Source organism: Carassius auratus, chromosome 31, assembly GCF_003368295.1.
Source record: "Carassius auratus strain Wakin chromosome 31, ASM336829v1, whole genome shotgun sequence".
In the NCBI taxonomy this organism is placed as follows: Eukaryota; Metazoa; Chordata; class Actinopteri; order Cypriniformes; family Cyprinidae; genus Carassius; species Carassius auratus.
In genome coordinates this window covers 27,924,106-27,937,604 of record NC_039273.1, presented here as the reverse complement: position 1 = coordinate 27,937,604, position 13,499 = coordinate 27,924,106, and the positions used below count along the sequence as shown (strand labels likewise).

The 13,499-nt window shown below is 36.3% G+C and overlaps 1 protein-coding gene and 1 long non-coding RNA gene across 3 annotated transcripts in view; both read left to right on the top strand.

Moving 5' to 3' along the window:
* The first annotated feature begins 1,121 nt into the window (after nt 1–1,121).
* Nucleotides 1,122–1,506, top strand: LOC113051152 (uncharacterized). The gene is made up of 3 exons (XR_003276874.1): nt 1,122–1,161; nt 1,277–1,354; nt 1,467–1,506. It is a non-coding gene; the product is annotated as an uncharacterized LOC113051152 (long non-coding RNA).
* A 5,771-nt stretch (nt 1,507–7,277) lies between these two features.
* LOC113051044 (polypeptide N-acetylgalactosaminyltransferase 14-like) overlaps nt 7,278–13,499 on the top strand; it is a 33,904-nt gene continuing 27,682 nt past the window's right edge. The window contains exon 1 of one of the 2 annotated variants that reach the window (XM_026214657.1): nt 7,278–7,733. In XM_026214657.1, the coding sequence (XP_026070442.1) occupies nt 7,599–7,733 (135 nt within the window). In that variant the 5' untranslated portion in view covers nt 7,278–7,598. The remainder of the gene's footprint in view (nt 7,734–13,499) is intronic. The other variant, XM_026214656.1, reaches the window with a different exon arrangement.

The window sequence follows — 13,499 nt, the reverse complement described above, 5'->3', positions numbered from 1 at the left end:
CGACTTAAACCGGTTTAAGAGGAGTGATTAATTGCAGAACAGAGAAACAAAGAATAATACCATTCAAAATACTATTGAATTCAACAGTTGGTAGCATAACTAAAGGAGCTTTTCATGTTTCTGTGAAAATATTCCCTGAGCTGCATATCCAACCTTTGGCACGTGTCATAAGAGCTCATTATAACTATGCTAATGTGCTCCTTCAGGCCCAGCAACTGAAGAAGAAACCAGCTATGTACTTTGATATATCTGACATGCTTCAGCAGGCACTAACAAGGATGACTCTGAGACACAGACCCTGCGTATTAAAGGTCTGTTTTCTTCAAATGTATTTTTTTAAGGGTGGCCTTATGTCTTGCAGTGCACTTTTTTTAAAGACAGTCCTCCTGAGGTTAAGTACCCTGTTTCAAGGATGAAATGGTGATGGATCAACTTTATTCTCAGCATCAGTCTGTATACTGGCTGCCTGATGTGAGTTACAAAAAATGTAACAGAGTTATCTGAAATCATTGGTTTCAATCTGATTTCATGTCTAAGTGGAAATTAATTTCCATTCGTTTTTTAGTCAATGGTGATTGCAAGATCAGGATTTTAAGTTTAGGCCTATATGTTTTTTTTCATATACGCACAACGAACATTTTGTACACCGCAGTTATTTATAGGTCAGAATAACTTTAATCATACACTGTAAAAAATAATTCAGTGGCTTAGTAAATTTCACAAAAATAAAGAGCTATATTAACTTAATAAAATCTTTTGAAATCATTTAAGTGATATTTTGAGTGGGTCAGATTAAAAAGAATAATTAAAAATCCAACAAATAATTTCTCTAAAATTTACATATATTATTTAAGTTTATGTAATGAAAATAAATAAGTATTTAACTAACTAATTATATTTTTTAATATACCTTCAATATTTCTGGTGAATTCTAATAGAAATATTTGATAATTATTTACTTGTACTGATCTGTTTTAGAAACTAAAATTATTAAGTATTTCCAACCAATTTTCCTAAATAAAGTTCCAGCTTAATAAATGACAGTTTAAATAAATTGAGTAAATTTCGCGGCTAAAGTGATCACGTGTGCAGCTCCGCAGGAAAAAAAAATCTGCTTTCCTCAGCAGCGACGTCGACTAGCCATACTCCTCACAACTCCTGGTAAGTAACGTTAGTCAGCTAATCCTACTTACGTTTGTAACACTTTATTAAAAAGTTAATAATTATCAAGCATTTTCTAACAATTGTCTTTGTATTTTACGTCATATTCAACAAGTTTCGTAGCTTAATCGAAGTCACCTGAAGGACGGCTTTCCTCTGCAACGGCAAGACTCGCACTCCTCTCATAATCGTGGTACGTTATGTAATTTAGCCAGCTAATACTAATTATGTTTGTAATGTTTAATTCAGAAGTTAATTATTAAGGATTTCCTAACAATTGTGTTTGTATTTTGCGTTATCTTAAGAAGTTTAACAAGTTTCGCGGCTCAAACAAGAGGCACCTGTCACTGAAGGACTGCTTTTCTCAGCAACGACGTGAACAGCATTACTCGAATTTCCTGTAAGTAACGTAGTCCTTTTATAACTATGTATATTTGCAAAAATGTTTTCAAAAGTTGATTAAACATTGACCGTGTGTACGTGTACATAACAGTGTAGTTTTCGAAGTTAGTTAGTGGGGCAGCCATATGTATGTTAGTTTTTGTTTTGTTTTTGGAGTGGGTTAACGTTCGTACTATTTGGATCACCGTTTATTTCAACCGCCATTTGAAAGTCTAACGATAAGTGTACCGTGGTCCAGCAACTATAACTATACATGCCCAATGGAAAACGATTTTGTACAGGTTCCCCTTTGGGGTCAGTGGCTTGTCAAAAGGGAACAAATCATTTATGAACTTTCAAATGACAACATTCTTTCTTGTAAAAAGCTGTCACGTTGTTGTAAAACGTCATAATTACTACACGAACTCAAGTATGAGCTCTTAAATCACCACTACAAATACGCCATGCAAAAGTATTTAAAATGGCGTGGACATAACATAGACTGGTGCGTTTTAATCCGCTCCCACTATAGGGAGTCGGACAGTTTAAGGCCTGCTCCATTGTAAAATCATTCTAGTGCACTGAAACCTAGATCACATACAATATCGGTCAAAAGTTTGAAAACCGTAAGCTTTTTAATGTAACAAATCCAGACCTGGTGGGTATTCGAAGTACAGCGGAGGCTGGGGGAGGGGTACGTTGTTTTAATTGAGTAAACTTACTAAATTTCTTAAGAGTGTGTTTAAATATATTCATTTTGATTTGAAATTATTTGTAATATTTTTGTTCCCTGAAACAGATCAGTTTAATTTTCCATCCTTAAATAAATTGATAGAAATTTCACAAATATATTATGTGTATTATAAATAAACAATTTGTTAGTCTAATACTAAATTGTTTTAGTGGAAAAAATAAAATATAACTGTACATTTTAGATAAAATAAACTGTTGTATTTTTAGTCCATTAATGTTTACATTTATGCATTTGGCAGACACTTTTATCCAAAGTAACTTACATTGCATTTCAAGGTACATATTTACAATTTAATCAATTTTTGCTAGCGCCGACGCTCTACTGTTTGAGCTACAGGAAAGCCATCTTTTGTATAATCAAGTGAACTATATTCAGAGATTTTAATAAAGTTAATAAAATTAAATATTACTGTAATATTTACTAAGCCACAGAATTATTTAGAGGGTTAAGGGTTGAGTGTGAGGGTTAATGCAATATTTTTTTCAAGTAGTGCAATTAAACAAGCTTTTTTGTTTCAAAACCATTAGTCATTTTACTTAAATATTAAACATGTTTATAAAGAAATTGGTTGAAATAATGCAGACCTCAATAAAAGCCTATAGCATTGATTTACAGCATAGAAGCTCGCAGTTGGTCTCTCTTCGTTTTTCTTTTAGGTTTATTGTTAAAAATAAATGTCCCTATGTAGAAAATTAACCTGTCCTCTTGTTAAGAAGAATGCGGTTAATTTTTGCAACTCCTCCCCCTAGTAAACTTTGTTTGAGATTTTACCTATCATATGGTCCAACAGAATGTTTGCTTCTTCAGGTGCTATTTGTTTTGTGTATTTGTCACTTTCTTGTAACATTCAGTTTTGAATGTTAGCTCTAACCAGTTATCTTTAAAATTTGCCTGTAGGGTTCAGCTGATCTACCCGTCTTCGTACAAGCAGAGTTGGCAGAGGAGGTCATAAAAATCTACATCCTTCGGAACAATAATGGGGCAGTCAGCGACGTAATCTTGGGAATCTCAGCAGAGCCTGTTGCCATCTTTCAGGAGTCACATTGGATTTGAGATATCCCAAGACCCACAAATACAGGTCCTTCTCCAAAAATTAGCATATTGTGATAAAGTTCATTATTTTCCATAATGTAATGATAAAAATTAAACTTTCATATATTTTAGATTCATTGCACACCAACTGAAATATTTCAGGTCTTTTATTGTTTAAATACTGATGCTTTTGGCATACAGCTCATGAAAACCATAAATTCCTATCTCAAAAAAAATAGCTTATTTCATCTGACCAATAAAAGAAAAGTGTTTTTAATACAAAAAAGTCAACCTTCAAATAATTGTTCAGTTATGCACTCAATACTTGGTGGGGAATCCTTTTGCAGAAATGACTGCTTCAATGCGGCGTGGCATGGAGGCAATCAGCCTGTGGCGCTGCTTCGATAGCGGCCTTAAGCTCATCCAGAGTGTTTTGTCTTGCGTCTCTTAACTTTCTCTTCACAATATCCCACAGATTCTCTATGGGGTTCAGGTCAGGAGAGTTGGCAGGCCGATTGAGCACAGTAATACCATGGTCAGTAAACCATTTACCAGTGTGAGCAGGTGCCAGGTCGTGCTGAAAAGCGAAATCTTCATCTCCATAAAGCTTTTCAACAGATGGAAACATGAAGTGCTCCCAAATCTCCTGATAACTAGCTGCATTGATCCTGCCCTTGATAAAACACAGTGGACCAACACCAGCAGCTGACATGTCACCCCAGACCATCACTGACTGTGGGTACTTGACACTGGACTTCAGGCATTTTGGCATTTCCTTCTCCCCAGTCTTCATCCAGACTCTGGCACCTTGATTTCCAAATGACATGCAAAATTAGCTTTCATCCGAAAAAAGTACTTTGGACCACTGAGCAACAGTCCAGTGCTGCTTCTCTGTAGCCCATTTCCTGCACATGCCTGTGCACGGTGGCTCTGGATGTTTCTACTCCAGACTCAGTCCACAATCTTCCTCGGGGTCTGGTCACCTCTTCTCATTGTGCAGCGTTTTTTGCCACACTTTTTCCTTCCCACAGACTTCCCACTGAGGTGCCTTGATACAGCACTCTGGGAACAGCCTATTCGTTCAGAAATCTCTTTCTGTGTCTTACCCTCTCGTTTGAGGATGTCAATGATGGCCTTCTGGACAGCAGTCAGGTCAGTCTTACCCATGATTGCGGTTTTGAGTAATGAACCAGGCTGGGAGTTTTTAAAAGCCTCAGGAATCTTTTTCAGGTGTTTAGAGTCAATTAGTTGATTCAGATGATTAGGTTAATAGCTCGTTTAGAGAACCTTTTCATGATATGCTAATTTTTTGAGATAGGAATTTTGGGTTTTCATGAGCTGTATGCCAAAATCATCAGTATTAAAACAATAAAAGACCTGAAATATTTCAGTTGGTGTGCAATGAATCTAGAATATATGAAAGTTAAATTTTTATCATTACATTACGGAAAATAATGAACTTCATCACAATATGCTAATATTTTGAGAAGGACCCTGTACTCACTTGAGTTGTTCCAAAAACTGTTTCTTGAGCTGGATCCTCCAAAACTCTGTTAATGTTCAGAGGTTAAAAAATTATCTTCTTGCATAGTAGTGGTTCATGGTCATCCCACAGAATGGGTTTTCCTGATGGAAGTGTTTCTGTTATCTGATTAATTCTGTTGAAGACATAGTTCACCCCAAAAGATGATGTTGTCATAATTTACTCTCCCTCAATTTGTCCCAAACCTGTACGAGTTTCTTTCTTCTGTTGAACACAAAAGATATTTTAAGTGAAGTGACGTGACATTCAGCCAAGTATTAAAGAGTGTTGGTTAACGCAGTTAAAGGTTGCCATTGACTTTGAATAGTATACCTTTTTTTTTTTTTTTTCCTATCATGGAAGTCAATGGCAACTTTCAACTATCTGTTAACCAACATTCATTAAAATATATTTTGTGTTCAACAGAAGAAAGAAATTCATACAGATTTGGGACAACCCGGGGGGGCGAGTACATTATGACAACATCATCTTTTTGGGTGAACTATCCCTTTAATATTGATGTAAGTGTTGCTTTTATATTTTTTTTATGGTTTAATGTTGAGTGTGACTGCAAATGGCTGGTATGCACCAGGAACAAAGATGTCATTTCTCTTACGGCTATCGTATTTTACATGTAATCTACTTGAATACTAAGATGGATGAAATGTTTCATAAGGTTTAATCATTTCCCTTATGGCTACTTTACAGTTTTTAATTTTTGCAATCTACTGGAATATTAAAATGGATACAATGTTTCAAAGGTTGATTTTAGACTTTGTCTTATGTTTAATTGACAAATAAATTTTCAATAAAAAATGTGTTTCTTTCTTTATTTGGTTTTATTATATTAATTATAAAGGGTAAGGGTAAAAAAAAAAAAGTGAATGCTGCATTTTGATAATTTATAGTCCAATATTAAGTTAAATTCACTTTTACATGTAGTAAATGTAGCACATTTTTCTTGGTAAAATTTCATCCAATATTTCAATTATATCTACTCAATATTTTTTGTTTATTTTACATAGAATTACAGTTGTGGTGTTTTATAATTTTGATTATATCCAATTAATTTTATTTCTCATATAAAGTAATTCAGTTACTCAGATTTACTTAATTTTTTTACTGACAATTACTCAATTTAAACAGTATATTTCATTGATTTCACAGCTTTAAAATTTACTAAATTTTTTTGAGTGTAAAAATGTTTCACCAAAAAAATTGAGTAAATAATAGTTAAACTTTTTACAGTGTAGAAGTTTTCGTAACTTTACATTTAAGTATTTATTCATTTCCATGGCTTTACAATACTACACATCGTTGCTTATAAAATCCTCAGATATTTCCAGATTGCAGTGGGAGACCTGCTTCATGTGAACCCATTTCACAAATAACGGAGAGCGCATCAAGAACATACAGGTCCGTAAAAAAGCTCTGCTCCGAGGTAGGTGGTCCTAAACTCACTGACATTTTGTCAGTACCTCGGTGGGTACAGGATGATTTTAATCGCGCTGGACAGCGTCCAGCGTCACTCACAGTCTCAGCAAGTCAGCGCGCTACGCACGAGAGCAACAACCTCATTTCGAATCGGGTGATTTCTGGATAGCCTATATGGCACGAGCGCAGCGCGCGGACACAAATCGCCTTTCCTTCGCTAAAGCGGAATCTATACTTTCGCCTGGACCAGCTCCGCTTCGCGAGCCTCTGCTGACTGCACGCGCACCTTCCCGGACGAGGCTTTTTGTTGCGTCTGCCGTTATACTATTCTTTGAAAAGACACGGGGGCGTCGAGGAGTAATGTCCCTCTAAAACCGTCGGGAATCGCCGGGGAGAAGCCATTTGCTGGTACAAGTCTCGTAATGAATGAGTTTGATTAATTGATAAATGTTCAAACTTAAAACATTCTTAAACTATTGCTTTATTTCGCATCAAACACAAGATAAATTTAAGCAAATAGTGTATAATTAGTGTCTAAATTCATTCTAATTCTATTTTTTACAATAAAAATAAAACGTAGGCTACTTCGAATAAGCCTTGAACAAACTATGCAAAAAAACAAAAAACAAAACACTATGTATTGTTTTCCGTCAAAAAGCATCTGAAGGAGTTTGAAATTCACATTAAACTACTTCTGTTTCACACCCAGATGTTTGTTCTGTTCGACGTAAGTGCCCTGCGAAGTGGACATCACACGATAACGAATTTATGTGTTCCATGAACTTACTGCGAGACGTGAATTGAAAATTGTATTTATTTACAGAGGTATATGATGTCACACTTGCCCGTGTGTGAAGAGGTTGGGCAGCTCAAATCCGTGAATGAATGTTCCGAAGTGAAGCGAACTTCATCTGATTCCCCCTGCTCAGGGAGTAGGGAGCAATGAACACTGTATAGCTAGAGACCATGTCAATGGGAACACAATTCGTGCACGGAGCTCACTTCTAATGAGCTGATTATCTAAATCAGGTGGGTTAACAAAGAGAGACATACACGATGTGTAGAGCAGGGTGTCGCGAGGACTGGAATTGAGAACAGCTGATGGACACAGACAGAACCCACTGGATGTTGCGCATGCGCGACTGAACGAATCACTCCACGAGACGACTCGTTCGTCTCGAGTCACGTTAAAGATTCGTTCAAAATGAACGAATCGTTCAAGAATGACCCATCACTAGCGTCGAGTATAAATCAACCTTCAGAGAGAAGCGCGCGAATGGTTTTCAAACTTAAATGAATCGTTAACGTTTGAAAATGAAGAAGCCTTCTCGAAAGCTGACTTTAGCTCTCGCAGCGTTGTTTTGGATAGCCGCTTTACTCTGTTTCATATTGCTGAATAGCCGGAAAATACTACCTGACCAAAGAAACGAGCAACCGCAAGTAAAAGAGGTGAGTGATACATCATGTCATGTTAGAAATAACAAACCTCATGAAAGAAATGGCTTGATTTTTGTGGTTTATTGATTTTTAAAACTTATCAGTAACTCTTTAGCGCATTTTTTTTTACGTGAGGTGCACCACTTTTACAATAACCTGCCTAATCCATTAATAAAGCGCAAATCTGTCCATTATGTAGTTTTTTGTTTGGTTGTTTGATTGTTTGTTTGTTTTTATCTTGTCCGTTGTGTTAAATCAGTCAGTTAAGTGAGATTAATTTTTGAACAACTTCTGAAACAGGAGGAGAAATAGCTTACTTTTCCCTCGGGAGACGAAATCTGCTTTGCGATAACCTTTTCACATTTTATTTGATGGCAAATATAGTTCTTTAATAGCCAATTTAGTCTCCTTTCCTATTCAAATGTGGATTCCTATCAGTATGATGCATTTATAATTATAATTTAATATACACCTGCGTACACGAGGGAGGAGATATTCAATCTAGATTATTGAGTGAAACGTAAATATTTAAATAGTCTGCTTGAAAATGGTCGTAATTTACGCTATAAACGAACCTGAGACATTTGTACCCCTGACATTTGCTTTAGAAACAAGTGTTCAGCCCCTTTTGATTCCCCACGGGAAAAACAAATCACAAATGAGATCTCTGATTTGTTTCTCATTGAAAGAAATGAGTTTTATTGAGGTTTATTTCTGAAGAGAACATCTTCTATTTTCTCTTGACAAGTAATAAACTCTCATGTGGTTCATCTGGTCTGAAGTTTCACAAGAGTCTGTTTACCAAGACATCAGAGTCTGAGATTTCAGCATGAACTCAAAAATCATGCTTTAATAATGATTTCCTTTTAATATTTTCTTAGCTGTCTCATTTGTGTTTATTTTATTCATCTTAAACCCATTTAAAGAGAAACATCTGGTATGAAGCTTATTCGTAAAGGGTGTATAAAGATGCTTGAGATGAGATGATTGAACTTTCATATATTTTTCTTTTATATATTAAATGAAATGTACTATATAAAATGGTTTGATATGTGTTAGATAAAATAGTGAATGAAGGAATGTATAGTTTTCTAGTTCTGATGTGATGGGTTTTACCAGGCGGTACCAATCAATAAATAATTAAACGATTTTGTTCAATAGCTATCATGACTAAGATAGAAAGTAATGTAAACAAACCGAAGGTCAAGGATATTCACAAACAGAATAAAGCGAGATTATGCACATGTGTTGCATTAGTTTATTGATCTAGCTGCTGTATTATTGCTGTAGGATGCATAAATCTGCTGCAAAATCTTATACATCTTGTCAGATTTTCATTCAAACAGCGACTGGTATATGACAATAAAGTATCACTGAGGGTAATGGGGTATGAAAATGTATGGCGTAATATATCTCAACACTGAGCAAAACTAAAGGAACAAAATATATGCATATGCTCCTTACATCTGTACAGAGACTTTTTATGGTATAATGGACTGATTTATCTCATAAAATGCAGTAAGAATGCTTAGCTGATGAATGCTTGAGTATTGATGGATTAGATTCTTTTTTTTTCTTCCTAAAAATAGGTGAAACTGTTAATGTGGCCTTGAAAACTGGCAGGTGATTGATTTTGCAGATACTCCTCCACTTTACTGTACTTTAGTATTCTGTGTTGAGCATCATGTTGCTGTTTGCTTCAATATCTATTTTCTGTAATAACCCTGACAGGGAAGGCTGAACCTGCAATAGCTGTTATTGGTGAGGAGGAATGTCAAATACAGGGTTGGCGCAGCGGCTGTTGAGGTGAATGCAGTGTGTGTCACGGTGGCCGGTGTGTTCAAACCATTCATCAAATGGTGGTGACATCTCAATCAGATTCGATGGGAAGATACTCCCCCATCAGCAGAATGATGCATTATCTTTATAATGGTAAGGGAGGACTGAGATATCACCCATGACATCTGCTATTACCATGATTCATGGCAGATTTGTCCCACAATACAGATTACACAAGCAGACCTTGTTGTTGTGGGGTATATTCACAGTGGATTCATGGCACTGGCGTTGAGGTGTTAGACCGGACAGATGGAGTTTGATGGATTCATCATTTGCCTGAACATGAATTCTGACAGAACATTGAAATGAATCATTTTAATGCAAATCCGCAGACCAATTTTAGAGTCATGCATGGATTCTGTACCTGCTGAGAGTGTGCTGAGGCCTTTAAAAAAGGAGCAGGATTTAATCAGTTCAGATATGTGGTTTAGTGCATTGGAAGAGTGCAGAGGCTTTGGTGGAATAGAACGCTCTATAAAAAGGAACTACACATGCAGAGTACAGACGACAGGACAAGGAGGATCCAATTTCCACTTCCTCAGTCTGTCCTTCTGCTCTCATTAGAAGGCTGAGCTCTGTGGGAGCTGGGGGAACACTGAGCCCAATCGTAGCACCGCTCAGATGCTCCGATCAGTGACTGTGGAGCATCAAGGAGCTAATGATTTCAGCATGGAGCGTGGGGTTGGTTGTTCGAACGCGTTCTTTTGAAGGCGAATAAAATTAAGCAGATAGGAAATTTGACAATTGAAATTTGATCAAGATGTGCCAATTAAATTCTGTTTCTGTTATGGAGTATTCTTAATAATTAAAAGTTAATTTTGCAGTGAGTCACTGTGCACGAATCCAAAATGTCAAGATTAACAATGAGGTACATTTTTGCTAGCGCTCTCACGTTTTGTCATTTCAACATTAGCTCAACCTGTAGGATTGACATGACACTTTAAAGTTGTTAAGCTGTTTTAGACATTCAGAATAATATACTACACCAATTTTTTTTTTTTCAGTCAATCCTGATTGTTAAAATTTTGGGATTTTGGGCAGTCCAGTTTAATACATTTCACAATGTATTAATTGAATTGTGTAGTGTATAATAGGCACAGACTATTTTTTAGCTTCACATTATAAATCCATCAAGTGAAAGGATATCAAAAACATTTCATGTTTTTGCCGATTTTAGAACTCAATAGTTGAATCTGAAATTGCATAACGTCTAGTATGTACTATGTTTGGTTTGAAACTTACTTTGCTTACTATAAAGTACATTATGCAAATTAACATTCTGTTAATGTTACTTAGCAATGGATGTTTGTTGTGTTTTGAATGACTAGAAAGTCTGGTAGTGTGTAATAGTTTAGTGTCTTTTGGTGTACAATTCCCATTTTTCTCTGTTACATTTACAAATTCACCAAGTGTATGATACTTAGTGTTTTTAGATAATTTGTTAGTTATATTGTACTTGGGGAATGGTTGAATAGGCCATTGCTGAAGGTGTGTAATGGGTTTATTTATTTACAGCAATACTTTTAAGAGGATGAACTAATATGCTTTAAATGGTGTTAGTTTGTCGTTCATCTGTAAATTCATCCACTTTGAACAGGGCACAGGGCATGGAAGATATGCTAGGCCTGTCATGATAATTAAATTACCGGCTAATTGCAATTTGATTTAAACAACCGCGATTATTGTGCTTTTTATAGGGCACAAGTGGGAGTCATACACCAAAAGAAACGAAAGTGACGTGACATTCAGCCAAGTATGGTGACCCATACTCAGAATTCGTGCTCTGCATTTAACACACTGTGAACACACACAAACACCGTGAACACACAGCAAGAGCCGTGGGCAGCCATTTATGCTGCGGCATCCGGGGAGCATTAGGGGGTTCAGTTTCCTTGCTCAAGGGCAACTCAGGCGTGTTATTTCCCGGCCCGAGATTCGAACCCACAACCCTAGGGTTAGGAGTCAAACTCTCTAACCACTAGGCCACGACTTCCCCAAAAGAGCAGCAGTTTGCCTTTCATGCACTGAATAGCCTATAACATCTGAAGCCATTCTATATCTTAATGTGAGGGACCGAATTGTATTTACATTGTTAAATTTAAGTTTACAGAAACTGATCTTCCTTCTGCTGCCGCTGTCAGTCATTCTCTGCTCAAGTTCAAAAGTCACGTTCAGTTATGACAGTCAACACGTTAAAACTCTCTCCAAGATGATATATTCTAGGGGTGCCCAGATCGGCCGATCGTTAATGCGCATCTCATCAGTAAAGCCGGTCCTCAAATCAGCGGTTAATTCCATCAGGTACGTGATTTCACATAGAGCAGCTGTTACTACACAGAGCCGTTGTTAATAGAGAAGATGCGCAAATCCACTTCATTTTCAGCATTTTATGGCGCATCTTCTCAGTTAACAACGGCTCTGTGTAGTAACAGCTGCTCTATGTGAAATCACGCACCTGATGGAATTAACCGCTGATTTGAGGACCGGCTTTACTGACGAGATGCGCATTAACGATCGGCCAATCGTGATCGGAGCACCCCTAATATATTCCCATTTATTATACTTGATGTGTAGATAAAGAAAAAAATGATTGCTCTGCCATCTATCTTCTCTTTTTTTTGTGCCACACTATTTTTGCCTACAGAACCACCACTAGCTCGGCACCTTTACCTAAATTCATTACTTCTGCAAGTGAATGTCGCTTGATCGTGCCATTCCAAAGAAGCACAAAGTCACTTTTATGAACTTTTAAATTAAATGTTCCCTCCTGGTGGAATGAGCTGAGTCCTTAGCCATCTTCAAGAATCTGCTTAACACATCTCTTCCATCTTTATTTGACCCACTAACTTTACCACTCACTATTCTAATTATATTCTTAAAAAAAAAAAAAATCTAACTAGCTTTCCAATATTTTTGTATTCTGTCGGTTTTCTTTTCATTTATTATACAATTATATATAAAAAAGACCCCTAACACTAGCTTACTATATTCTTTTTCTATTCTATCGTTTTTCTTTTTATTTATTTATTTATATTATTTAAAAGCCCTTGCTACGTGTACTGCATTTAAGCTAACTGAGACTTGTTATAGCACTTATATATCATTGCTCTTTTGTTGTTTTTGATTGCTTCCATTGTCCTCATTTGTAAGTCACTTTGGATAAAAATGTATAAATAAATCTGTTCAAAATACATTTTATTAATAATCGCAATAACAATTTCAAGGGAATAATATACAAATAATGATTTATGTCTTAATTGTGCAGCCCTATGACATTACATTTTTGATCCTACTTTATTTTATTCTTTACATGCCATGCATGACCTTCAATAAAGCGACATTTTTGAAAATGTCTTTTTTTTTTTTTTTAAACAAAAAAAGTTATCTTATTCTTTGTATCCCCTTAATCCTAATTAGCAATACCTCTTAAACTGCACCTATCATAAACATGGGTTATTGATTTATGATGTGTATTTTCAGTGTAACAACCCTATTGTTTTAAGCAGAATCTCTTTACAAATACAAATGCTAGTGGCAGTTATTTCCATGGAGTGCTGTAGCAGCATTTGAGAATGCAGGAGAGGAGGAGGCGTCGTCATCAGTCAGCATTCATACAGGCTTCTGGGGAGAAACTAGCAACCTGCTGGCACGGGTTTACCACCAGGCCCGACCATAACCAACAGCCTCCAGCCCCCTTAATGGTCTAACATCAGCAAAACCTCAAGGAAGTAATAAGTGGGAAAACATGGAAACTCTCAAGCAGCTGTAGGTGAAGAATGTGGAGGTTTATTAAATTATGATTGATATGGCCTTATGGTTTTTAAGACTTGGTGTGTTCAACCCTCAACATTCAGGACTACAGCTTGCTGTGTGCCTCATATTTCGAGGAGTTTGGTGTGATGGTGATGCATAGCGCTGAAATATTAATGACTTTCTTAT